The following is a 27,994-nucleotide window of genomic DNA, read 5'->3' on the forward strand; positions in this document are numbered from 1 at the left end:
AAGATTTCCAGCAGATTCTTACAGATATTCCTTAAGGGCTAGGAATTGGCAAGGGCCATCACTTGCCAATAATTTAGTCTATATGGTTGCCAAGACTTCCATAGCCATTAGCTGCTGCTGTATGATAATTGAAGGTTGAGAGAAGGTAGGTATAATTTAATGCTTGAACTTAGTAAAACTAATTACTAAATAGTTTAATTTATTGCTTTAATACATTGTTGTAGTTGTTGTTAGATTTTATTCCTTTTTATATATAATTCAATGCAGCCAACATGCCAAATACTTCTGCCACCTATTTTCCTCATAACAACTCTGGGATATGGGTTGGCCCAAAGTCATCCAGCCAGCTTTCATTTCTAAGGAAGGCTTAGAACTCACATATTCTACTATACTGGATATTGTGTTTGGTTTGCTTGTTGGTTTGTCTTTATAAAATTACACATGCAAAAGACAGGTCCTAGTTCTCCAGCCCCCCAAATCTTACAAATCTGTATTGCAGCAATATGTGGGTAAATAACAAAGATGGTGAAAGGGAGAGTAAGCAATGAGAGTAAGAAGAGATGGTAAAAAGAAAATGCAGCTCTCTGTATTTAAGTTCATGGTAGTTAAACCAAAGATTGCACATGACTGTGAACCTTGAAAAGAGAGCAAGAGACCTGGAAATGTTCCTGATGGACAGCTCCTGGTGCTACCAATCAAGACACACTGCTCTCCCCCCTCCCTTTGTGTAAAAGGTGGAAATAAACAAAATTGAGAAAACATGGGTGTTATAAATGAAAGATACTATTTGCACTTTCTATAAATGTTCACAAATTATATTATGAAAACATCCTCTAAAATACTCAGAATCTCTTGATCAGAATTTTTGTGTAGCTTAGACCTGTTAAAATCATTTGCCCAAATCATTCATGAATTAAAGGCTATAGAGTATAGTACTCTGGGAGCCTAAGCCTTTGAGTGATAATGGTGCTGCTATAGCACAGCTACTGTGTCAATACTTGTAGAGGTTGTTTTGCAAAAATTTATTTTTGGTAAGAAAAGATGTTACTTTGTGGGGAGATAATTGTTATCCTCCTTTGCAGCATTGCTAACATTTCAGTTACTATATAGTGAATACTAGGCAGTGTGTCACTGTGCCAAGATTTCAGGCCATTCATTTCAAATAACTTGCCTTTTTTTATTGTCATAAATGTAGTAATATATAACTGGTACTTAGATTTTATTGTATTTATTGAGCATTAGATCTGCTTTTCCAATAAATATTCAGAGCTGCCTATGATATAAGTTAAGAAGTGTAGTGCTTATCCAAAGATTAAAACATGTAAGATGACAGAAGAGGATTCCTGAAGGTATCTTCTGCTTTACCAAAGATGGTGCTGCCTCATGCTGGAGGAATTTCTTCCACTTCAGGGGCCTGAACTTAAATTTATGTTTAAAAACGATAAATGCCCCTTTGCTAACCATAGTTGCTGTGCATACTTCTTAATGCCGCCTTCCACAATTCAATGGCTCCTCTTCCACACTGAACCCCCATGCTCCCATCCCTTTTCAAATCAGAGGTTGTGCCTGCAGTAGGGTGAATGACGGCTGTATAGTAATTTTAGAGGCGCAAATAAGCGCGTGGCCCAAGATCCTGCTGTTGCCGCTCTGCTGAGATGGGAGCCAGAAGCTCAAACGGAAAACTACTTTTAGGCTGACCCCTTTTGCTTCTGAATGGCGTCGGAGAGGCCTTGTACTTTCCACATGCACTTGTACTTGCCACCGCTGTTTGTTGGCATTTCATTCTCAGCAAGAGCGGCCGCGCATCCTTCGTTTCTGCAGCTGCTCCCCGAACGGTGCTCAGCGCCTGAAAATTAGGTGGACTCAGTCCCGTTTTCCGCTGATCCGGAGTGAAAATCACGAGTTTTGAAAAGTGGAGCCTAGTCTCTTTGCGCAGCGTTGGCGCGACTGTAGCCCAGTGATTGCCCACCCCGGAGTACAAATGGCTGGAAGGCCTCTTACAACTTTGGGAGAAGCCCGCGCCCCGTGCTGGGAAGGGGTGGTGGTGGCGCTGGTTCCGTATAATGTGTTCCTGCCCCCGGGGCAGCCATACGAGCCTTGGAGGAACTCTTGTTCCCCCCCCCCCGCCGCCGCCGTCACCTTTCTCTCGGCCCCCCTGTTCCATTTTGGCCAACCAGGAGCGCGGCCCGTCGTCACGTGGCCCGGAGTTTCCCAGACAAAGAACATTGGCGGCGAGCCCCCCCCCCGCGCCCCCTCCTCGCTGAACCCCCTCGCTTGAGCTCCCTCGACAGGATCGTGGCTGCTGCAACGCTGGGACATGCAGGCAGGTATGGAAGAGAGTAGGGGGTGCAGGAAAATTGGAAGGGGGGGTCGTTGCTTCCCTCAGCGCCTATTTATGAGTGCATACACGAAAGGGCTGCAGTACTTGTGGCGGGTTCAATTTTTTATTTTTTATTTTTTTTTTGCAGTGGGGGTGCATCCCCGAGGGTGGAGAGTTAAAACTTCTCTTTTAGGTTATGTTTTTGCAAGAGGATGCAGGGGACTTAATGAGAGCATCTTTGGAGAAAAAAAAAAGTCAAGTTCTGTGATGGTAATAAGTACTTGAATATGTTAGCTGCACTAAAAAATGCGGGGGGGGGAGAGAGAAAATGTCATTATTGGGCAATGGTCTTTCTACTCAGTTTTCTAGAGAGGCTGCATGCTCACTTGAGAAAATAGGACGCAACTGGCATCAAAAACTTTTATGGATGGGAAGAAGGAATAAAAAGAGGTGGGAAAGGCAGTCTCTGCTCTCTATAAAAAGTTCTTAAAAGCAAGGCAAGAGAAGGTGCAGAGAGATTAATTGTTTCCAAACTCTTCATATACATTTTGGCATGAGAGGAGGACCAAATCCACCCTTGAGATTAGAAACCATCCTTCTTTCTTAGGGACAGTGAGACGGAGAAGCCACTTAAGAATGGGGGCTTCTTGGCTATTGCCTCCCTTTCCTTCAAACTGTCAGCCCTCCATTTTGTCCTAAAACAAAGTGAGGTGTGAGCCGAGACTTCCTTACGCTTTAGCATTTTTCTTTTTCCAGACTGGCAGGCCCAAGAGTCTTGGTTTGCTGCTTTTCTTGGGAGGAAAAGGGACAAATGAAAGAAAACAGAAGTTTTTTCCTGATAACCTTCTTGAGTCCCCTTGAATGCCCAGCCAGCATGATAGTAGTTCTGGCAGACTACCTGGAGCCACACTCACTCCTACCCTTGTTGGAACCAACTATGCATTATGTGAGGAAGTGGACATGAGTGGAGGGAGACTGAGGTGAAGACTTGGCTGGTGGGAACATAGGCACTGGAACAGATTTGAAGAAAGGCAAGGAGATAGTATTGGTGATCTACCTTAAAGGAATATTGGAGGTGGGAGAACAGATCCCCCTTCCCACCCAACACAGTAGCTGAGTTTGGTAGATATTAGTTGTGGGCCTGATGGGGGGAGTGTTGTAAAGGCAGACTGCTGCTGTTTCTTATTTCCTATATGCACTTTAAAAAACTCAGAGGAAAACCCAGATGCTCCTTCCTGATATGATACAGTAAGGGGGCCACTGAGACTGGAAAAGTATGAGGTTTAGCTGAGGGAAAACAGTAAAAGCATAGGTGCAATTGAATTTGAATGTGGGCCTGATTTTCTAATGCATAGAGGTGTACATTCTCACCAGAAACCATTTGCACTTGGAAATAATCTATTTAAGAAAAATAACATTCCCTAATTGCAAGCAGTTTAGAATTAAACAAGTATTCAAGAAGCAAAATCATTTCTCATCTTGGCCAGGTCTCACATAATGCAAGCGTGATTAAATGCTTTACTGGAAATCCTCAAGATTCTTACCCTTCTGTTCAATCTAGTCCTGGAATAATGGAATATATTCCCCATCCTGTTCCATTAGAAGACACTATCTATAAGCTAATATGATATACATTTTGGTCAAGCAGAACCAACTGAAACTCCCTGCAAGCATTGGTTTTTTTTCCCATTCTGGCCTTCCTGCTGTTTTTAGATTGCAGCCTTGTTCCATTTCCTGTTCTCAACGGCTCAGGGATTAAGCTCCATTTACTCCACTTCTTCAAGATTCTTTTGAATAATTTAAACTCCAAAGAGTCACTTGGAGAGGAAATATGAAGAACAACACACTAACTAAATCGTAAGCACAGGTTAACAAAACAAAGCTGATGTATTCACATAATATCTCATGCCTAAGTAAAGCATGGTACAGTCAATCCTAGTTCACATAACATATGAAAACTCAAAAGTTTCAGGGACTTTCAATCAGTGGTCTGCTGTTGCATAATTTATATCTGCTTCTCTTCCTCACTATGCTCTTGCTAAGTATAGAAAGGATGGTTCATAAGGTGATTATTTTTGGAGCAGCAGATATTAGAAACTATTTAAGTCAAATAATTCTTTATTAAAGCTGTTAACCAGCCCATGAAATTGTTAGGAAGAAAATAGCCTTTCAGTACGACTTTAAAGAATAAAATATATTTAGTTCTTAGAAAAGGACAAACTAATTCCATAATTCAGAAGCCTCCCAATACTATCCAGTATGAATCTTACACACTATGTAAACCTACATTGACTTCTTCTAGACTAGTCAGGATATCTGGGGTTAGTGACCTTTCAGCAAGAGCATTATGTCAATAAGGAATGCTTACATGATCCCTTGAGTCAGTGGTTGAATAAAACAGTCCCGATGGCTTAAGTGAAAGGACAGAGCCCCATGCTGACTAGGGAAAGCTGTGGAAGAAGCTATCAACAGGGGAAATCTTGCAGCCCTGGCCAGTCTCATGGGAGAATAGGACATGTGGACCTCCCAAATGAGAGTCAGTAATAGAATGAGCAAGAAACCCCTTTGTTTATATCTTTTAAAACAAAACATAACCCTTCTGCAGCCGTTGGTTCCTGTTCACATCTTTTTATTATTTCTGTCAAGCAGGGAATTGTTTCTCCATAGGCACTTATTAGACAAAAAAATGATGAGTGCCCATCCCAGAAATCGCTAGCTTATGGCAAGTGAAGTATATAAATCAATGGGATTGGAAGTTATAGCCTTATTGATCCTTTGCATGGTCACGCTTTTACACCAAGCATACAAGTAGCTTAAAAGAGGGAATTTTGAGATTTTCTCATAATATAAAAGGCCATTCCACTTTTACCATTGCCAAATGGAGTTTTGCAGACTTTGGTTCTTTAAAAAATGTCTTTTGACCAAAGACAATTCCCTTTTATCTGTCTCCACATTGATTATTAGCTAATCTATTGTTTACTGCCTTGCCTAAGAGACAGCTAAACAATGGAGGTACAATTCGTAAGATGTGCCTCTCTTAAATATTTCCATTTTGACTACTTACTTTCCTTCCTTCTTCCCAGGTCCTTTGGCTTGTAGAGTAAAGCCTCTTCATTAGTGGCTGAGTGTGTTCTTGATATCTACTGATAAACCCTGTTTCATAAACATACACAATCAGAGCAGTTTGATATCATTGTTTTCAAGGGAAAGGAGGATCCTTGAAGGTGTGGGATTCTCTTTCTCTGAAACTCTTCCTCCTCCTCCTCCTCCTCCTCAAATACCAGAACATTTCTCCACCATGTATAAAAGTATTAACAGTTACAGTTCCCCCAATTGCCTGGCCTGCATTGGGAACACAGTCATTTTAAGAGGAACATAGAAAGCTCTGAATCTTTCCTAGATGCTGAAATAAAAGCCCCATTGGCTGTGTTACTTTCCCATATTTAGCAACATTCACTAGGCTCATGTATTAAGACTTTCTATCAGTTGCATAAAGAAGACTGGGCACTGTATAACTAAATGAACCATTTAGATTTAGCTATAGAGTACAAGGACTGAAAAATCCAGCTTTATAGTTAGCAAACAAGGACTTAAGTGCTTGCATTCTTAAGTGGATTTTACCAGGAGACATTTGTATCCTGTTCTTTTCTCTGAGGTTCTCAAGAGCACTAGCCTTTTAGCATTATATCATAGCCATTGTCTATGTGAAGTAGAGAATTTTGCTCCAGATCCACTCAAGAGGCTTTGTAATTCAGTAAAGATTTAGAGCTGGATCTTTCTTCCAAGCTCACTGTTCTGGCTTCTACAACATGCTGGCTTTGCAAAACTCAAGATATATAAACAGTGTTTTTTCTTAATGCAGAAATCATTGAGCTAACAAAATCTCCCTTGCGCAAACCCAGAAAGCATTGAAGGCGATTCATATAGTTTGCTTAGTCTTGAACCTGGATTAACAAAATACAGTTGTGGTTTTAGAAACACAAGTCAGTATATGGAAGTATCTGGGGAGCTTTGTTCAGGTTTGGAAACTAAACAGGATACGTTTTAGTACCTGGAAGGGAAAATTCCAGAGCTGTAAGTTAGGAATTTGGAAAAAAACATCTTCAAAGGAGGCAATGGAAAATTGCTCCATACTGTTAAGAAATTTGCATGGATGATTTGTGTTGTCGCCAGGACCTAGGATGTTTTTTAACCGTGGCTCAATATGTGATAGCTTGCTTTGCATAACATGCTTGCGGTTTGACTGAACCATATGCCAAGATCGTGAGTTCTAGTTCTACCTTGAGCATGAAGCCGGCTGGGTAATCTTTGCCCAGTCATTCCCTCTCAGCCTAGGAAGAAGGCAAGAATAAACCACTTCCCCCCCCTCCCCGCCCCCCCCAAGAAATTTGCAGAGGCTTATCCAGATAGTTGCCAAGAGTCAAAAATTGACTTGAAGGCATGCACAAACGTATTTAGTGAACAATAGTATTTTAAAAGAAATGTTTTCCTCCTGTTTTTTAAATTGTAAAACTACAAAAAATAAGAGTGCAAAATGCGACAGGTAAAATAATTTAAAAATTCAAAAGATGAATACTAAAGTACAACTTAAACAAAATGAAACAGAATTTGCATTTTAAAGAAGTGTGATTACAAACCACACCATTTTTTCATTTTAAGATTTATGTCCTTTCTTAGGCAATGTAAGACTTAAGTTTATTCTCCTGCTGTCAAAAAATTAGGTGAGGTGCCCTTGGTGCTCTCTGAGCTTGGTTGTTTTCTTGCAGATGTTTCATTACCAAACTAAGTAACATCATTACATATAGTATAAAGACTGCAACAGCCACTACATAGGACAAATGGAAGACTAGCAGAATACATCCACAAACTAGCAGTTAGAAGACATGATGAAAACTCTTTAATTTCACAACACATGGACAGAATTAAGTATAGTTTCAACTGGAAAACCTTGACCATGGTAAACCAAGCCAAGACTATTCCTACCAACAGTGACAGGGAAGCCATTAAGAATATAAATTGAGAGCAAACCCCATTCCCTTCTAGCACTGATGATGTTGTAATATCATGCAGTGCACTGCAATGTTTGCAACAAAAAACCAAGCTCAGAAAGCACCAAGGATTCCGTAGTTCAATCCTGAGCTATAAATACTCTCTTCTTTCAAGAAAAATAGGTACTAAACAAGTCTCCCTAGGAACTGAGTATTAGAACCAAGAAGTTTATTTTCTTACTAGCTAACGCTAAACTGAACTAACTAAAGAGTTTCTGTTAAACTTTATATGCAGGCATCTGTGAGATAGTATGTTCCTAAGAACTGAAGAATTATAAAGGTCAAAACTAGTATTTGAATTTAGCCCTACAAGTAAGTGGAAGCCATTGCTTTCAAGCCATGAGAAACTGATAGAATCAAAGAACTAATATAATCACAGAACTAATGAGTGGATGAAGGTTGCATTGACAAACTTTCTTAATTAGGAGAGGTGAAGAGCAAATGGCTGCGTTTACATGACAGTTAATATCACCTGAATTAATATTTTGTAACTTAATGTGTTGAATGAACCCATTTTGTTACTAGCTTAGGATTAGTGTACTATATCACGCAGACTCAGAAGATATCAAAACTGTATCAAATGTGCTGTGTGAATGCAGCCAAAATATATCTATTGGATTAACAAAAGTTTAAAGCAGTTAAACTAACTGCTTTCTATTGAACCAATGGAGCTTCATGGATGAGAAGTGGAAAGTCTTCTTCCTCAAGGAAAAAACAGTCCAGTTGCCTTTTGAAAAAAGCACCTTTGAGCTTTCTATGGACTGTTGCAACACAGGGAGGGCATGCTTCAGATCCTTTTAAATCTTGTCACTTTATGCCTGTTCTGTGGAGTGATCTCTCCTCCCCCCCCCCCAATATAGCACAGACCCTTGCTCTTCTTGACTTTAGGAAAACTGATAAGGCCTGACTTTTCCCCTGTGCTGGGGTAGGCAACCTCTGCTCTTTTATGGACTTCAACTCCCAGAATTCCTGAGTCAGCTATGCTATGCTGACTCAGGAATTCTGGGAGTTGAAGTCCATGAATCATAAAAGAGCAGAGGTTGCCTACCCCTGCCCTAGGCTTTCCGGCCTAGTTGAGTGGGAGTCTCCTTTGTGATTGTTTTGTTACCTGTTTGGTTGCAGTTTTATATTTGATATTTATAGTATTGTGCATTAAATGGAGTTTTCTTTGATTTGTTTGTTTTTCTGCTTATGCTGGTTGAGTTGGGTAGCTTTACCAAACTTAAAAATAAATAAAAACAATAAACTACTAGTAACAGCAGAACCTTGTAGTTTCAGAATTCAAGAGAATATCTTTATTAGAGATTTCCCATTGTGATCTGTTTTAGATCAGACAGAAACTCTTATTTTTCATATCTTTAATCTCAGAAACATAATTCTTTCCTTGATCTCTCTCTTTTTTCCCCCTTTGCAAGTAAACAACGGAAACACATTTACTTTAGAGGAGGCTCAGTTCTCAGAAAGTGTGACACTATCTTTCTCTAATACAGCCCAGAAGTAGTGCACAGTGTACACAGTGGGCTTCCTGGATACCTCCTTCTCTTCCTGTAGGTCAGCCTTCCTCAGAACTACTTGGGCATGACCTACAGAGGGGTTCAACATCCATGATACAAAACACAGAGGCAAACATAAAACAATTAAAAACATCACTTTTCTTTAGATACGTCTAATCCTTATTTAGTTTTCTAGTTTCAGATTTCTTGCATGTAAAACAAAAAGAGTTCCTTATGTCAGAAAGAGGGCACATTATTCTGTTATCCTTTGGGGGCTATTTTAGACTACATTTGTAGCTCTAGAACACCCACCACTGTATTTCCTGGAGACAAGGAAGAATTATGCTGTGTCCAGTAACCCTTCACTCAGTTGGTAGGTCAGCTCAGGATGATGGAATTAGTAATGTGGCAGCAATATGGGAAAAATTGTTTTAAGTCCTTTTGTTTTCAGTGATACATATGTATGTCTGTTCTGGCTGTGGGAATGAAATAATCATTTGTGTGAATATTTTCCATATGCAGAGAAGGTTGTTTTTGCTATGCCTGCCTATGTATTATATTGGCCAATTTCATACAATATGTTATCCAAGACTGTTAAAAATCTTCAGCCTGTCTTTATATAATGTGCAAAGTTGATTAGTGTTAACTGATTAGGGGTTTTTTTGCCTCAGGATGTTAAATGAAAACCGCTTAATGGTTTAGTTTAGTTTAGAATGTAGTTTTGCCTGAACGTAGAAAGTTAAGTTAATGCATTCAGGTTGAGTTGTGCCAATCTATAACATTATGGTTTTAGGAATACACAAGCACCTGCAGGCTCCCCATTCCTTTAATAGCAATAACAATAGCATTTAGGCTTAGATACTGCTTCACAGTGCTTTACAGCAGTCTTCAAGTGGTTTACAGAGTCAGCATATTGCCTCCAACAATCTAGGTCCTCATTTTATCGACTTCGGGAGAATGGAAGGCTGAGGCAATCTTGAGCCCAATCAGGATCGAATTCCTGACTGTGGGCAGAGTTAGCCTGCAATACTGCATTCTAACCCCTGCACCACCAGGTCTTCTATTTTACTGCCCAGGTTTTGTTTGCTTCCCAGTATTGCATGTTGAGTTGGCCATGGCTTAACCAACACCCTTCCTTCTGACTTACTGGATCGCCACCATAGGCATCAATTCCTAATACAGTAATGCTAAAATGATGAAATATGCTTCGTGACATGATGAGAATTCCACACTTTCAGATATACATTGCATGTAACTATGCAAGGGGCCAGATTTTATCACAATACACCTTATGTCAGTGATGGCGAACCTATGGCACGGGTGCCAGAGGCGACACTCAGAGCCCTCTCTGTGGGCACGCGCACCGTTGCCCCAGTCCTAGGCCTTCAGCTGGGTTTTATAAAACCTTTTCACTTTAGGCCTCTGCCGCCATGTGCAAAAAAAAAAAAAAGTTTCAATCAGTCAATTTCAACTTCTTGCAGGAAAAAATAGATCTTGCAAAGTTGAAATTGATTGATTGAACCCAGTTTGCCATTACCACCGCAGTCATGCCCACCCAATTAGCCACACCCAGCCAATGGGCCACACCCACCCGGCACTCAACAATGCATAAGTGGGTTTTGGGTTGCAGTTTGGGCACTCAGTCTCTAAAAGGTTCGCCATCACTGCCTTATGTCATTTTCCCACTCCATATGGATGCCTATGGTTGCTCTATCCATCTTTCTGAAGCAGCATTAAAAATGGCATGGGCAAAACGGAATAAATGTTGAAATAATGTACCCAGTAAAGAAATTACATATCTTGGATATCTTCCTATCATTCAAGAAGTTCATGGGGGCAGGAGGGGGGGAAGAGATTAAGACACAGCAGATAAATAGCCATTTACTTCCATTTTGGTATAAATATTAGACCACATATGCATTTTTCCAATTCAAAAATATATAACAGAAATTAAGAAGAAATCCAGCATTCTAATTCTTAAAGCTGTGAAGAGAAGAACACTCCTGTACAAAAGTGTACAAAACACTCTGCTACACAGTTATGCATCACGTTTTGGGGATCAAAAGAGGATAATGCAGCCATATATTTATATCTATTATATGTTTTCCTCCAATCCATTCTCCAAGAAACTTGGAGCAAGTGTTTCAGAACTCAGGCAAGTATTGCATCTCTGCTATACAGGTAATCCTCACGGCTGCAATTGAGCCCAAAATTTCCATTACTAAATAGAACAACAAATGGTTGTAAGTCGAGGACTATCTGTATATTAAAGTGACCTGAAGTTTTTTTTTTTATGCTTATGCATGAGACTGAAAAAGATGCCACTGCATTATGGAGTCAACTTGTTACACAGTGCAGTGGTTAAACCAGCTGCATTTGTTTTTTATTCAGAAGCCTAAAAAGAGTGAGCTGCTTTAATGAGTAGCACAGGGATGCAGTACTTTTGAGGCTCAAGACATTTTCTGAATACACTCCAAAGTCCTTCCATTTTTTTCTATTGTTATTTTTTTTTATTAGTCCCGCAGCATGCCATGTTGAGGGAGGAAATATGATAATATCCAGGAGGAATGTTTTTTTAACCCTGTACTTGGAGAAAATTCACAGGGATCCCACCTGAGTAATATCATAAATATTCATGGTGCAAAAATTAAGCAGTGGAATCTGCAAAATTGTACATATTTTGTTATTTTAAAAAGTCCTGCATCTAAAATAAATGAAGAATCGTAGTCTTAGTTTGAATGACATGGCTAAACCAAATCAGTTTAGTTAGTTTAATTTTAATTTGGTTGATTTTTTTTTCATGGCTTAGCACGGGCGTGTCAAACTTGCGATGTCACATGATATCACGTGATGTATTGCGACTTCTTCCCCATTGCTGATAATAGGGTGGGCAGGGTTTCAGCTTGATGCATCCAGCCTGCGGGCTGGCAATTTGACATGCCTGGCTTAGCATGTTGTTAAGCTAGTCCACTTGATTGGCTTATGCTTCATTGATTGTGCAAATACACAATTTTATTTGGTATTTGGCCAGAAAGTTAAGCAGGGATGTATTTCTCATCGATATACAGATTAAACTCTGGGTCCCGTTTTTAAAAATAAAATGTTTACAGAGACCGGCTTAGTTTTTTTAAATTGTTTTGTTCATAAAATTTATACATGACAGGAGCTATTGTCCATGACTATATTCCAAGTGGCAAGCTAAATATAAAAATTGTCGCCTTCTTATGCAAATACTTTACAAAGTAACAAGTAATAAGCTGAAATAATTTGGTAATTACTTTTATTACTGCTAAGGGAAGTAGTAAACAGCATAATAAATACAATAATAGTCATTAGCCAGTATGGATAAAGGCAAAGCAAAAGCAGGCTCACAGATGCTCTGTAAAAGCATCTATTCAAAGTAAGTAATCAACAGAGCAAGAATAGAAAAGACCATTGGTGGAAAAAGTTAGATAATGAAGCAAGAGGTATTTAGGTAACTTAGCATCTAAAAGATAGTAAAGAAATGGTAGCTATTTTGTGGGGAGAAAAGTCCTGGTTGAGCACCTACAGAAGACTCATGATCACTCTGGGAATTGCCCCTCTAATCAATACGGGAGTGGGGTGGGGGAGGAAATGTTTAGTGCTGGCCCCCTGCATTGTGAGTCTCTTATAGTTGTGTTTTGCCAGAGATATTTCCAGTGCAAGGTAAGAATGTTTCAGAATTGAAAGTACAAACTGAAAACTATGACTCTTAGTAATTATGTAATAAATGAAAAAAAATAATCAGTAAATCAGTTTGGAGAAGGAAACATTTTACTTGGATAATAAAGATGGCTAAGTGTCTTATTTTTGTGATGATGCAATTGTCTCAATTTAAATGTTAACTTTAGATCATTTATGATTTGCATTGATCACCAACTTGACTTGCTGTTCTGTCATCAAAATATGATATATATCTGTATCTGTGCATATATGGGAAAAATGTTTTTGATTTTGGCATTTTATTTTGTGTATGGAAACACTTTAGCTATTTTAATATGCGAGTCTACAGAAATCCAGTTCTGTTACCTCTGGTCATAATTCACAATGTGATTTATGCTTGCAATGACTGGAAATCTTACTCAGTTTAGAGCAGCTCCAGGTGGAGAAGATAAGTATTTGTTTTAATCCTGATTTTTATGTGTGTGTGTGTGTGGATGATGGATAGATGGATAGATAGCTGTCACCTTTCTTGAGATCACTGCAATGCCAAAGAATTGTAAAATGACAGAACTGATAGGCATTTGATGTATTCATGTTTGACAGTCCATAGGAAAGTTTCCAATTATCCCTCCTTTGTAATATTTATGACATTTAAGATATGAGAAAACTTAAAAATATTTCCTTATGGCTCATGCCTGTTCTCATCTTGAGATACTGCTTTGATAATTTCATTCTTCTCTTTCTTGGGAACATATTCATCTCTTAAGAGAAAAGGGGAACGTGTCTTTGGATTAAACCTTCCTAGTAGTGCAACTAGAGATAAGCATGCTTATAATAATACATATTTAGTAAGAGTTTTGTGCCAATTTCTAATTTTTAAATGTGTAGTAGAAGGTACTAATACGCAGTTGGTTTTTTTGGTAATTTGCCTGATATATACAACTCACCACTTGAGGTCATAGTTCGGGATTCTGGTTGCCCAGCTTGGATTTAATGTGACACTTTAGCCCTGCATCAAGACATCCTGTGATCTCAAACATTTTTTTGCAGCCTTCAGAGACTATGCAGATTATGCTGTTAAATTTCATCTTTGCTGAAAATCATCAGTTTCCTGTTGTTTTGAGGCAGGAAATCAAGAAAACTGTACCATAACCATAAAATATGCTTAATGCAGCTTAAATACATTCTGAATGTTTTTTTAACCTGCTTAATGTATAATATTGTAGCCTGATGCTCCTCTGTGCTTTTCTTGCTTCTGGTTTGTTTTATAGGTTTTAATATATTTATATTTTATTTGCCTTATTTGAAATTGGACAAACCGTGTTTTCTTGTTGTATGCTGCCATGAGAGGCCTAGCACAACAGATGGTACAGCAAAAAAGAAAAAAAAAACCTAATTAACCAATACTCTCTACTGTAATTGTAGTTTTGCCAGGTGTGCAACATACTAGACCAGTGGTTCTCAACCTGTGGGTCGGGACCCCATTTGAGGTCGAACGACCATTTCACGGGGGTCGCCAAACAAGGCTGTCCGCCATTTTTTCCCCCTTTTCTTTGGCCACACCCCTGGCACCCGGTGATGTATAAGTGGTTGGGGGTCACCACAACATGGGGAACTGTATTATGGGGTCGCGGCATTAGAAAGGTTGAGAACCACTGTACTAGACTATATTGCACTTTCCTCCATCTACTGTGGTATTTGAACCAACTGAAAATTGCTAAGTGTACTCTCTGACTGCCCAAATATTATAATTCTTGCTTCATCTATTCCAGAAAATATTGATAGCTCCTTCATTCTCATAGAAACACAAATATGTTTGCAGTAGTACTGAATATCTGTAGCTTGGGTGTAGGATGTGAAGGTTCGTTCTCTGAGCTTGTGGGTTGATTCTGAACGTTTCATTACCAGGCTAGGTAAAGCTGCTGAAGATGTTACCTAGCCTGGTAACAAAACGTTCAGAAACCAACCCACAAGCTCGGAGAACAAACCTTCACCCTCACACAATTATGTTCCTAACAGAGAAAAGGCAACTGACTACATATTTTATGGTTATAAAGCAGTGTAGTTCACTAAATAGAGTGTTTTCCTACACTGTAAGACATATTTTTATTTTTTCATAGAAGAATTGTCCTCCCTAATTTTCTTCTGTTTTTAGTGTTTTTTCTCTTTTGTCTGTCTTATACTGCTCTGTTATGGAATGTGGGATTGTCCCGGTGGGGCAAGCTGACCCCACCCTGGCAGCCATAGATTGAAGTTTCTCATTTCCTGCCACAGACAGGAAACAGCCAGCACTCCCTTCTACCACCACAGCCCCCTTACTGTGGGAATACAAATGATTTCATTCTGATTTTTGTGAAGACAAATGCAAGATGATTTAGACTTCCTTAAATTGATGCTCCCCAAAGGCATTTGAATGCAGCACTTGTTATCTTTTTAGCCCAATGTTTTTCACACTTGGCAACTTTAATACAGATTAATTTCAACTCCCAGAATTCCTCAGCCTGCAATAAAATATAGGCTGGATTCCCACAACATCCTCAACACATTTTCATTGTGTAAAATCAACTGTTACATTTTTTTAAAAAAAAAAAAAAAATAAAGCTTGCCAAGCATGTGGTAGAAACATGACATATGGAAGATATGAGGGCTGGGCAGACTGTTACAAATTGTAAAGCAATTAAAAATAATATATAATGTAATTCATTCTCTCCTGTTCCAAAGATTATGTCAGATTATAGTATGGTAAAATTTTATCTAAATCTCTGGTAGTTTACATGAAGTACTTCATTTCTGGAGTCTTTGTAGAATCATGTGCTAAACAATCTGGTACATGTAAAACAGTCCAGTTGTTCAAATCATCTAGCTTTGCTTTAGAAAAAAGTGTTCCATAACTTTAGAGGGACTAAGTGAACCTATATGACTGTCATTATGCCTGTATTCACACAACATGCATAATCAGATATTTAAATACTTAATACAGGTAGTCCTTGACTTATGACCACATTTGAGCCCAAAATTTCCGTTGCTAAGTAAGACAGTTAAGTGAATTTTGCCCCATTTTATGACCTTTTTGCCATAGTTGTTAAGTGAATCATTGCAGTTATTAAGTTAGCAACACAGTTGTGCCCCATTGACTTTGCTTGTCAGAAGGTCACAAAATGACCCTGCGACATTGCAACCATTATAAATACGTGCCCATGGGGTCGCTACAAAGATCGTGAGTATGAAAACCAGTCCTAAGTCATTTTTTTTCAGTGCCATTGTAACTTTGAACAGTCACTAAATGAATGGTTGTAAATTGAGGACTACCTGTGTGGTTGTATCTACATAACATGCTATATGTGTTTTGTGTTAATGGCAGCTTAATATAATGTGTAATGCCAATCCTTTTGATTATTTTATTACTTGTGAGAAAGCAGAAAATAGATTAATTCAGTAACCAAGTTTAGCACATTATGACAATACAGTTATTGAGAGATCAAGAGTAAAATGTAAAAAAACTTAACTCAGAAATAAATTCTTCAAGAACGTTCTCACAACTCTACCTCTTAACTCTGTTCTTTCTGCAGGCTGAAAAGAAAGCTAAGGTAATTGCTGGAATGAATGCTGTGGAAGAAACACCACAGAGCGAGCCCCAGAAGGAGGAGGAAGCTAGCCCACCAGCCTCACAGCAGCCAACTGACCCTGCTTCTCCCAGTGTGGCTACTACCCCAGAGCCTGTGGGGCCTGATGCTGTAGACAAGAGCATATCAAAGTCAGCTGATGATGAGCCGGAATATGAGGTAGAGACAGAGTTCTGCTCCCCGAAGATTGTTTTCCCACCATTCTTGAGGCATTCCTAGTTAGCCTTTTCCTGTCTCCAAACAGCATTTGTGTTTGTATTACTGCTAGTTGAATAAAAGGGGGGAAAGGCTAACAACTGCCACCTTTCCCATCAAAAGTGCCATGCTGGTGGAAGAAACTGTCCCTGTTGATTTTTATCCACTGAAGCTGCAGCTAGATATTGGATGCCATGAATATGCAGTGCAGATAGATGGAAGAGCCTGAAGTGGACACATGAATAATGATGATGAAGGGCGAGAAAATGGAAGAGAAGAATAGACTTAAGAAGTTTGTTTAACATAGGGGTTGTGAGAAAGAGCCTACAGGTGAAGAAAAGGGGGAAAAATGTAGAACAAATAAAGAAGAGGCCAGAGTCTGGATCTAGGAAATAGCTGAAATTTGAGTGGGTAAAGAAACAGTCTACTTGTAGACTAGAATGAACTTTAGGAGGGCTAATGAGGTCAGATCTCTTCACTTAGCTAGTGACAATGTCAGAAAACGTTTGGCACTGTTAGAAAAGTCAGCAAATGAATGTCTATCTCAGGGGTAGGCAACCCAAAACACTCAAAGAGCCACTTGGACCCGTTTCCCACCAAAAACAAAACACCGGGAGTCGCAAAACCCTTTTGATATATAAAATGAAGATAACACTGCATATATCCTTTTTTACCTTTATTATAGGGGTGTGTGTGTGTGTGTGTGTGTGTGTGTTTGTGTATGTATGTGTGTGTGTACACACACACACACACACACATTAAAAATAAAAGTAAAAATATGACTCTTGGGCTTATCCATACTATTAAAACAATGATCACCAAGAGAATGCTTTAAGAGAATAAAATTACATACACACACAGGTAAAAAAAGGATATATGCAGTGCTATCTTCATTTTAGATGTCAAAAGGGTCTCTCTCTCTCTGTCTCTCTCCCTCCCTCCCTCTCTATCTGCCCTTGGTCTACCACTCCTCTTCCCCCCCCCACACTCTCTCTCTCCCTCCCTCTCTCTCTCTCTCCCTCCCTCTCTCTTTCTCTCTCTTTCTCCCCCCTCTCCTATCTGCTGCTCCCCTGGCAAGCTTCAAGCTGTTGTCCAACAAGCTCAGGGGTAGAAAACCTCGTCTCTTTTATGACTCATGGACTTCAACTCCCAGAATTCCTGAGTCAGCCTAGCTGGGCTAGCTAGCTCTCTCCTGCCCTTCCTGCTTCCTGCAGAGACGCAGCAAAGGGAGGAGCTCCGCCCAGTAAGCTTTTCAGCTCCTCAGAGAACACTGTGAGTGCACTCTCTTTTACACACACACACACACACACACACACACACACACACAGAGAGAGAGAGAGAGAGAGAGAGAGAGAGAGAGAGAGAGAGAGAGAGAGAGAAGCAGGGAAGCGCAATTGCCTCTCTCTGTCTCTGTCTCTCTCTGCAAAGGCAGAGGAGGCTGGGAGCCACAGGGGAAGGCTCAAAGAGCCGCAGGTTGCCGACCTGTGGTCTATCTATATCTGATTCAGAAAAGTGAAAAATAAATAAATAAAATAAATTCCTGCCCATCGGCTTTTTCCTCCTGTAAAGTTTTTCAAGGCTCATCTCCTTGCCCTTCTCATTTCCTAAGTTCTCTTCCAGCCACATTCAGGTTTCTTCCAAAGCATTGCTTACTCACCTTGTTTATATATGTTGTATCTGTTCTTCAGCATATTCTCTGTGAATCATGCACATGGGATTCATAACTGTGCCACAGCCTTCATAAAAACCATCCCAAATTAGGGGTTTTAGCAGAAGCCCTGGCCGTCGTTGACTGAGTATTTACATGTGATTCCCTTCCGTTTTTCTAATCACTATAATGATTTCCTTTTTTTTTTTTTTCCAACTGCAGGATGGCCGGGGGTTTGGGATCGGGGAGCTGGTGTGGGGAAAACTGCGTGGATTCTCCTGGTGGCCAGGCCGCATTGTTTCCTGGTGGATGACTGGTAGGAGCCGGGCTGCTGAAGGTACCCGCTGGGTCATGTGGTTCGGTGATGGGAAGTTCTCTGTGGTAAGTGACTGAGCTCGAGGTGGATTTTCTGAAAAGGTCCCAAACTGGGAGAAAAAGACTGCTTTTTCTTATGAACCTGCTTCTTCGTATGCACAGTCCTCCTTGTGCTCTTACTTTATTATTTTATCTATTTTATTTCGAATATTTATATGCCAACTTTCAACTACTGAAAGCAATCCTTGTATAATTAACATTAAAACATTTTAAAATCCAGCTGAAAATAGCATAGCAGCTCATCTTTGTGCTAAAAGGTAGCAGATAAAACTGCGCACTGAAGAAGTTTTCCTTTGGGGCAAAAAGGACTTTCTTTTAGCTGGATATTATAATACCTTGGCATCACGACTGAGTGCGCCCCCCCATGTCTTTATGCCTATTTACAGGTAGGTCTCACACCCTGGACAGTCTCTTATACCTGTGATGCTGCAGATTGAAACATAGTGCTTCAGAGGTTAAACCAGTGTGCTGAATTCAGAAGCCTGATCAGTCAAGGTTTATTAGAACATTGGAAAGAACAACCTGTTAACAACTTAAGGAGTCTCTTAGGACTCTACTTGGAGTATTCAAGACTGCATACAATTCTGAGGCTTTGGGTTGTTTATCTGTGCCACAAGCTTTAGTTTACAAGCTGTGCTTCCTGGATTAATACAATATGCTAAGCCAGAATGAAAGTAACCACATTAGGATTTAGTACAATGTATGAAATTAGCCATTGTTTATTCAGCACTTTGTTCCATAACTACAAGTATAGTCCAGTTTCTGAGTCTCAAATCAGCAGTTTTTTAAGGTTTTTGGTGTTTCTAAAACTGTGATATGTATGGTGCCACAGTCACAAAACAGTAATATACTACTGTTACAGTATAGTAAGAATTTGCAAGTTTTGCAATACTACAATCCCTTAAAATATAAAACATGATTTAATTGTGGTTAGAACTGGCAAGAAATAAATATATTACTTCCTTTTAATAATTATATTTAATGTATGTATCGATTAAAATGATGAAAGAACTTTATAAGGAAAACCTTTCCACCGGAAATAAAAAACAATGAAATTTGAACTGTATTTTAATGGGAAGTAACAATGAGCTTTCTTTTTTTTTTTTTACAATTCACTTAAATTTTATTTTGAAAACAGCCATTGTCATTTTTCATTCCTCATTTATTTTGTAGTGATATTTCTATTTTTAGCAGCAATTATAAGAAACCCTGACTCACAAAAATAGGAACTTATTGGCTTTTATCAATACTACCGATAGATGGTTTATCTTTAGCTTTTTCGTTTCCATAAAAAAATTCTATTTTGAAATCCTAGTGATTTAAAATAAAGGGTAAATATTTTGAATGTTATTAATTTGCGTACTTTTGCAGATTATTGATGTGTTAATGCATGTTACACTGTTTCTGTGAGGTGGGAAAAACTGTTTAACAAAATGATTATGAGTGTGTAAAAGAGAAATGTTTTGTTTCAAACAAAAAGCAAATATCTCATGTTCTCTTGTTTGCTAAATTACTGGATCAGCCATGATTTGGCAGAAAGAAAACCTAGAACTTACTTTGTTGTTCTTGGTTTTGACCAAAACAAAGCCTTCAGACACCATGAAGTAATTTTGAGGCCAAGTAAGGCAAGGCCAATGCACTTACCCCCATCCTCCTCTTAGCAACTGCGAGAGTGAGTTATCCCATCAGTCTAATCTGTCCTCTCAAACTTGCCTTCCCTTTCTTCCCTTCTCTGCTTCTCTGCTGCCCTGTTATAGGATATCCCATTAACCCAGTTGAATTCCCAATCTTCTCAAGCTTGTGAATTAAGAATCAGTATCAGACTAGTGAAAACCATTATGTAAATATTGAATAAATATCTCCCTAGCCAGGGAGAGAAAGGTCAAATTTCCATTGAGTTGAAAAGGTGTGGGAAATAATCTGTACTGGAAAAAATAAAGTATAATTCTGTTCTGATCCGGAAATCCAACAACTGCAAATCAATGGAATTAAAAAAAGGATCCAACAGAAAATATAAAGTAAATTTATTTATTTATTTATTTATGAGACTTATATACCGCTTTAAGTGCAAGCACTCTCTAAGCGGTGTACACCAGTAAGAAATGTATATATATATATTTACATTGCCCCCAACAATCTGGGTCCTCATTTTACCTACCCCGGAAGGATGGAAGGCCGAGTCAACCTTGAGCCGGTGAGATTTGAACCGTTGACCTGCTGAACACAGTCAGCTAAAGTGGCCTGCAGTACTGCACTCTAACTGCTGCGCCACCTCTGATATAATACTTATGGCCAATCACAGGATGCGACAAACTTAAAACTAATTTTAAGAGCTCAACAACACAGATGCCCTGAAGACAGAAATTTAATACTCCTACATTATGTGAAGAAAATAAATATACAGTAATTACACAATGTGTAAACAAAGATTAAGCTTAGCACAGTTCTAATCAAAGATTTAAAGAGAAACAGAGCATTGAATCAGATTTTTCTCCTTCCGATTCAGTGTATTTAAACTTCTTGATTTTTGTAGAAATTTTAAATTTAAATCTGCTGAAGGAGAATGGTCCCAGTTTTCTCTTTTATATCTGCCTCCTCTGTCTTCTTTTCCTTTCCTAAGAGAACTGCCTGCAATCTCTCAAAAGCTGCTTCTTCCTGAAGAGGGAGGAGTTGGGGTAAACCTGCCTTTTCCTTACATGTGTGAGAGAAATATTCATTTGACATATCTGACTGTGTCTGGTGTGACCGGCAGGGAAAAAAGACTGCAATATTGGGAATAATATCTGTGCTTGACGGGTTCAGGATGGATGAAATAACTGCATTAAGTATATGCAGTACATATTTTGTGAGACCCATCCTACTCCTTAAATCCACCACTGCAAAGCATTTTGGAAAAAAAAAAAACTTTAAAAAGGAAAGTAATGTGTTGCGCAATCCTCCATTCTGTTTCCCACTTCACTCTAGAGCAGGACTTCATCTTGTGGACTTCATCTTCCAGAATTCCTGAGCCAGCCATGCTGGGAGATGAAGTCCATGAGTCATAAAAGAGCCAAGGTTGCCTCTGCCTGCTCTAGAGCCTTCTGTGAGGCCGTGGAGGAACCAGCCTTAGAGTCTCATGCTATTCATAGGGAAGAAACAAGTTGGTATCATTTTCCTCATCTCTTTGTTCTGGCAGGTCTGTGTGGAGAAACTCCTTCCACTCAGCTCCTTTGCTAGCGCCTTTCACCAGCCCACATATAACAAGCAGCCCATGTATCGAAAGGCCATCTATGAAGTACTGCAGGTAAGCACTACCTTTGTCATTCCTCTGGGACTTGTATCCCTGGCAGTCTTTTCCCTGTAGTGACTAACTTCTGTGGTGGAATAAGGATATCTGCAGGACATAAGATGGACTGCTCATAGATGGACAGAAATAATCTTCAAAATTGTCCATCTGTCCCATCTCAGATTGGCTATCCGAGAGAATGAAAAAGGAATATCTTTTCATTGCTCATTGTATCCTTATGCAACATGTGCCGTTCAATAATTTGAGATAGTTCATGGAAGCAAGCAAAGCTTTGCATTAAAAGAGAAGGCAATAAAAATGAGAAGAGAAGGGGGGTAGAAACTCAACAGTGTTTGGGAAACATGAACAATCTGGCTTTTGGGCAAATAGCTTCCTCCTGTATGGTCTTGGACGGATTCACGGATTCAAAAGAATGTAAGAAATATGTTGAGATTGGGGAACATCATTTTTGTTTGTGTAATATAGTGGTTAAGGTCTTGAACCAGGAACAGGAAACCAAACTCAAGTTCCATTTTGATCATGGAATTCAGGGATGACCAGCTTAACCTATCTGAACCTATCTATCTGTTATGGGGATTAAATTAAAGAGGATTCTATGGACGTGACCTTTACTCTGAGAGAAAAAGTAGGATGCAAATACAATAAAATAAATTATGAAGCTTGGGAAAGACATCTACAAGCTGAACACCATTCATTCCAGAATCAGTTGGCCCTTCTGCCCGTCTGTCTCCCCTCTAGGTGGCCAGCAGCAGATCAGGCAAGATTTTTCCATCCTGTCCAGAGAACGATGAAACAGACACATCCAAAGTTGTGGAAATCCAGAACAAACAGATGATTGAATGGGCCTTAGGAGGGTTCCAGCCATCTGGCCCAAAGGGATTGGAGCCTCCTGAAGGTAAAGAAATGGAGCTAAATTATCACAGCTCCCAAAGCCCCTTATTCTAGGATGGAGCTGGGATAACAGGCGGATTTGGCCAGTTTGTCTCTGGGTGTGGTAGAGTCCTGTCTTCTGATAGCAGGATTCCACAGGACAAGAACAATCAGATAAATAACTCTTGGAGGTTAGCACACTGGCATGTATCACAAAGTCTGATGACAGACAAGCCTCCAAATCAAAAGAATCAAAGCTTGATTTCCCACCCTGCTTATCTTGCTGCCCACTGATGTACTTTTTTCTGCCATCTCAGAGGAACGCAACCCCTACAAAGAAGTTTACATGGACATGTGGGGGGAACCAGAAGCTGCTGCCTATGCCCCTCCTCCACCAGCCAAAAAACCAAGGAAAAGCACAGCTGAAAAGCCTAAGGTCAAGGAAATCATAGATGAGCGCACTCGAGGTATACCTGGGATAGAATGGAATGGGTAGCTTGGAGGTTGTTGGCTATCCCAGCTAATCTCCACTTGTTTATCTTTTTTTCCAATTCCAAGCTATATCTGAGGGTAGACAGTCAAAACCACTACGTACTCCTACCTCTCAATGCCCTACCTTACTGCTGTTTGTGGGACCATTAGGGCATGCTATAGTTTCCTCCCACTGCAGAAAAGGCAAAATTGGAAATATTAAAAAATTCCAGTTTTTGTCTTCAACAAATCCACACTTCACATAAAGCAAGATATAGGGCTTCCTCGTGTTCATCCATTTTGGGGGGAGGAGCAGTGCATGGCATTCTTATCTGGACAGTTGGTCTTTTCTCCCATGCCCCAGTCTTTTAATTTCACCTTCTTTCCCCATATTGCAGCTCACCTGTTTGCTTCTCTTTTCCTATCTTTCATTAAATTATCATAAAAACCCATTCCAAAGCTCAAAGAACTCGTCCTCCATTCTCTAACTTGAGAACTTCGATAGTGGAAGGTGAAAGAGAAGGGGGAAATTCTGCCACCATCCCATCACGATTAGATAGCAATGCAGAGATTTTCTGGAAGTCTGCTTCCAGACTATAATAAACAAGCAGTAACAGGCCTTTATAAGAAAAATAAAATCCAGAAAAAGGGTAACTCTTAAAAATGGATGGAACCAGAAAAAGAATACATTTAGTCTAGTTCTCTAATACAAAGGCAATATTTTACTTGTTTTCGCTAGTTCCGGAACTGGACTCTGTAAGTTAATATTAATAAACAGAAGAAAATATTTGCATTGTTCACCCAACACACTTAATGTGATAACAGATTTATTATCAAGGCTATACAGGACATAGAACCATAAGTTAATTATACTGGCAAGATTCATGTAACAAGGCACAAAAAAGTTAACACTAACCTAGTACAAATGTTACATGATTACATCAGTTATGCCTAGTTAAGCTTATTGATGTGAACTAAACTGCCTTCTCTTTTTTCATCTTTAATATTAGAACTTGTTCTAATTGGAATTCATGTAATTCCTTAGGTCCAAAATCAGCATATTGCATCACCAGCATTTTTCTGCAACAAATGCTAAGTTAAGGCTTTGATTCATGGACACAGATTAAGCCTGTCTAGTTGCCCTCAATTTCAACTATATGTATTGATCCTGTGGCATTTCTTGATTGCCTATTTCAGTGATGGTGAACCTATGGCACGCATGCCAGAGGCGGCACTCAGAGCCCTCTCTGTGGGTACACCTGCCGCCGCTGCTGCCAGCTCGCAGAGGTCCATTAGGCCACCGCTGGTGCCCGGAGTGGCAGCCCCACCCAGCACAAAGGCGAAGCAGCTGGCTAGCAAGCTTGAGTAGAGGTGGTAGAGCGCGCTCCCATGTGCTCGCTGGCCTCTGTGTGCGGGGACTGATGGTGTCAGCAACAGCCGCCCCTGCCTCGCCTTGCCCTGCAGCAATGGCACCCCCGCCCTACCCCCTGCCTCACCCTGCAGGACAAGCCTCCTGCCCACCACCCCATCCACCAGAGACCCCCTGGATCTGCCCCAATCCTGCCCAGCCCCCACAGGCATCCCCCACGAGCAACATCCAGGTGGCCATGCCCACCTCGGCCACGCCCACTCAGTCTGCCATGACCACTGCAGCCACGCCCACCCAGTGGGCACGCCCACCCCCCTGAGGGCACCACAGTGCTGTTGCAGCCCTGGCACTTTGTGATAAATAAGTGGGTTTTGGGTTGTGGTTTGGGAGTCTCTAAAAGGTTCGCCATCACTGGCCTATTTTAACAAATTATTTTGCTGTTTTAGAACGTCTTGTTTATGAGGTTCGACAGAAATGCAGGAATATTGAAGGTGAGGTTAAGCAAATACATTCTTTGCCCTTCCCCATCTTAAAGTATGTATAAGGCATGACAACCAATCCCTACTCTGCTGCAAGCATTTTTGTCCAGAATTCAAGGTGATCAACACAGCTGCAGTTCAGCAGTTGGTAAATGGATAGAGTTGTAGACTCTGGGCATGCTTGAAACATATCACAAATAAAGTCATTAATAACAAAATCAAAAAGCAGCCCAGGACTTTCACAGTTGAGCATAGGGAAGGCCTTTTATGGATCACATCTGTCTAATGGAAATGACCAGGATGATCCATGCTCAGTGAGTCTATTGCAGTGTGTGGTTTTGAAAGAGGAGAATGCTGCCATTGAATCGGGGGATGGAGAGAGAGGTATCTTTCTCACTTACTAGCCCAGGGTAATGTGTCTCCTTTCTTTCCTCACTCTGCCAATCACACCACTTCTCAGATATCTGCATTTCCTGCGGAAGCCTGAATGTCACCCTGGAACACCCTCTCTTCATTGGAGGAATGTGCCAAAACTGCAAGGTAGGAACATACGGGACACAGAAGCAACCTGGAAGTGGAGAAAGGACAGAGATGGAAGGGTGACTTCGGGACTGGTGGGGCAGTCAACTCGTGAAATACAGAGACTATAGAACTACAAAAGAACAAAGGCAATCAAGGCCAAAGGAAAGAAAACCCCTTACTGGAAAAAATTTAAATTCCCCCAAATTCCTGTCATGTTTCAAATACTTTCCTCCTTGGAGGACATTATAATCCAGTCAGACAAAAGCGGATCATAGCAATTAACAGCTTTGTGATTAGCCCTTGTCTGATGGTTACATATTTTTTTCTCAGAGCAAGTATCAAATCTGCCTCCACTATGGATTTCTGATAGCAACATCTACTGTATTGCTTTTTGTTCTATATGTGTAAGATAAGATTTAAAAAACACTTGTGGTTAGTGTGTTATAAAATACTTTTATGATGGGAGAAACTAATTTCTCGGGCCTATGGAGCTTATAAGAAATATTCCTCACCTTTGTTTTCTTAGAACTGCTTTTTGGAATGCGCCTATCAGTATGATGACGATGGCTATCAATCATATTGCACCATCTGCTGTGGTGGCCGTGAAGTCCTGATGTGTGGGAACAACAACTGTTGCAGGTGAATCAAGTGGTGGTTTAGAAAGATTTGTCCCCCTAAACTACAACCTAGGAAAGGAAAAGAAAACTGGGATCAAGACAGTTTAAAGGCAGGCTTAAGAACAAGGGATTGGGAAAATGTATTTGGAATGAAGTGGTTTGACTAGAAGTATGCTCAGCTTGACTTTTTAGCATTTTCAGCCAATCAAAGCCTGGGTGATTCTGGCACCAAGAGAATATGCTGGAATTCCAGAAGGGCCCAGACTGCCTAAATCAAAGCCGTTGTTTGTCTGTTGAATCCCGAGCTGAGCACATTCCACACTTAGCATTAATTATTTTGGTTTGCAGATGCTTTTGTGTAGAATGTGTGGACTTATTGGTGGGTCCTGGGGCTGCTCAGGCAGCTATCAAGGAGGATCCCTGGAACTGCTACATGTGTGGCCAAAAGGGCATCTATGGCCTGCTCCGGCGACGAGAAGACTGGCCCTCACGCCTTCAGATGTTTTTTGCCAACAATCATGATCAAGAGTTTGTGAGTTCAGCATGGAGTGGGGGCGGGGACGGGGACAAAGAGAAACTTTTGATATCAGGAGAACTCAGAAGGCAAGAGAAATCTGCAAGTATTCTCAGGTTTCTCTTGTTGCTTGCAGCCCCCTAGTGTATTAGCTGCCTGAACCTGTCAGCCAGTGGCTTTAAGTCTAGGACTGCTGTTGAGCATCAACTCTTTGAGAAATTTGGGAGCCTTCTGTTGCCTCCCTGTGGTGACAGTTGCCACAGTTTACACTCTAACCGTTTCACGCTGCCACTTTGCTTTTTGCAGGATCCACCAAAGGTTTACCCTCCAGTCAATGCTGAAAAAAGAAAGCCCATTCGGGTGCTGTCACTTTTTGATGGCATTGCCACAGGTGAGTTCTGACCCTCCTAATATCAGAAAAGGAGTGGTAGCGTGAACGCCACATGGGAGCGATAGTAACATCATGGTTTTCATTTTCCAGGACTCCTTGTGCTAAAGGATTTGGGCATCCAGGTGGATCGATACATAGCATCTGAGGTGTGTGAAGATTCTATCACAGTTGGGATGGTCCGACATCAGGGCAAGATCATGTATGTTGGGGACGTCCGCAGTGTCACTCAGAAACATGTACGTGGAGCTTTGATGGGGAGGCTTCCTTTGGCTTGTGTAACTGAGGCTAGCACAGCCCCAGATGCATCCTCCTCCTGCATCTGACTATTAAATCTCCATATGTTACAGATTCAGGAATGGGGCCCCTTTGACTTAGTGATTGGAGGGAGCCCCTGCAATGACCTCTCCATTGTTAATCCTGCCAGGAAAGGTCTTTATGGTAAGTGCTACCATCTCTTCTGTGGTTTATCCAGGACATGTTGTTTTAAAGCAGTCGATCCAGAGGTAAGGAACTATAGTCCTTCAGAAACCAGTTAACTAATTCACAACATCCTTTGTTTATAGTCATATTGATTGCAATTAATGGGAAATATAGTTTGCCAGCACATGGAAATTAAAATATATTTCTCTCCCGTATTACTATCTCAGATACCCTGAGGATTGGAAAAGAAATCCATGTGCATGTTGCTCCTTAGCACATTGAGTACTTATAAGAAATCTAATAGGACTGCAAAACTGGTATTAGTGACTAATCTATGAGATTAAACAAACAGTATTTCAAAAGAGGCCAGTTAACCACGGAGATAAAAATCTTGAGCTTCAGAATGCATCTTTGCAGTGTAAAGAGAAATTGATGTAATTGAATAACACACAACTTGAGAAATCAAGTTAAACCTATGATCAGAGCACTGCTTTTACTTTTACTTTATATTGTCATATCTGAAGGAGATAGATCCTCTTCAGCACTTTAAAAAGTCTCTAGGTTCTATAAGTCAGATTTTTAATGGTTATGGAGAGGGAAACTGTTGGCCTGCGTCTCTCAGTTCCTTTCGAGAGAATCCACCTTTCCCTGCCTTTGCTTTCCTAACCC

At 40.3% G+C, this 27,994-nt stretch overlaps 1 protein-coding gene across 4 annotated transcripts in view; it reads left to right on the top strand.

The window, feature by feature from the left end:
• The window catches only part of DNMT3A (DNA methyltransferase 3 alpha), a 122,566-nt gene that overhangs the window by 85,643 nt on the left and 8,929 nt on the right, over nt 1–27,994 (top strand). For 3 of the 4 annotated variants that reach the window (XM_039346070.1, XM_039346068.1, XM_039346069.1), the window contains 12 exons: nt 16,115–16,327; nt 18,234–18,392; nt 21,562–21,669; nt 22,411–22,567; nt 22,860–23,009; nt 24,829–24,873; nt 25,322–25,401; nt 25,910–26,022; nt 26,349–26,532; nt 26,821–26,905; nt 26,996–27,141; nt 27,253–27,343. In XM_039346070.1, the coding sequence (XP_039202004.1) occupies nt 16,115–16,327; nt 18,234–18,392; nt 21,562–21,669; nt 22,411–22,567; nt 22,860–23,009; nt 24,829–24,873; nt 25,322–25,401; nt 25,910–26,022; nt 26,349–26,532; nt 26,821–26,905; nt 26,996–27,141; nt 27,253–27,343 (1,531 nt within the window). Of the gene's footprint in view, nt 1–2,266; nt 2,328–16,114; nt 16,328–18,233; nt 18,393–21,561; nt 21,670–22,410; nt 22,568–22,859; nt 23,010–24,828; nt 24,874–25,321; nt 25,402–25,909; nt 26,023–26,348; nt 26,533–26,820; nt 26,906–26,995; nt 27,142–27,252; nt 27,344–27,994 lie in introns of those variants that run through there. The other variant, XM_039346071.1, reaches the window with a different exon arrangement.

This window comes from Crotalus tigris, unplaced genomic scaffold, assembly GCF_016545835.1.
Source record: "Crotalus tigris isolate CLP2741 ecotype Arizona unplaced genomic scaffold, ASM1654583v1 scf7180000017987.690289119674:8195010, whole genome shotgun sequence".
Classification (NCBI taxonomy): domain Eukaryota; kingdom Metazoa; phylum Chordata; class Lepidosauria; order Squamata; family Viperidae; genus Crotalus; species Crotalus tigris.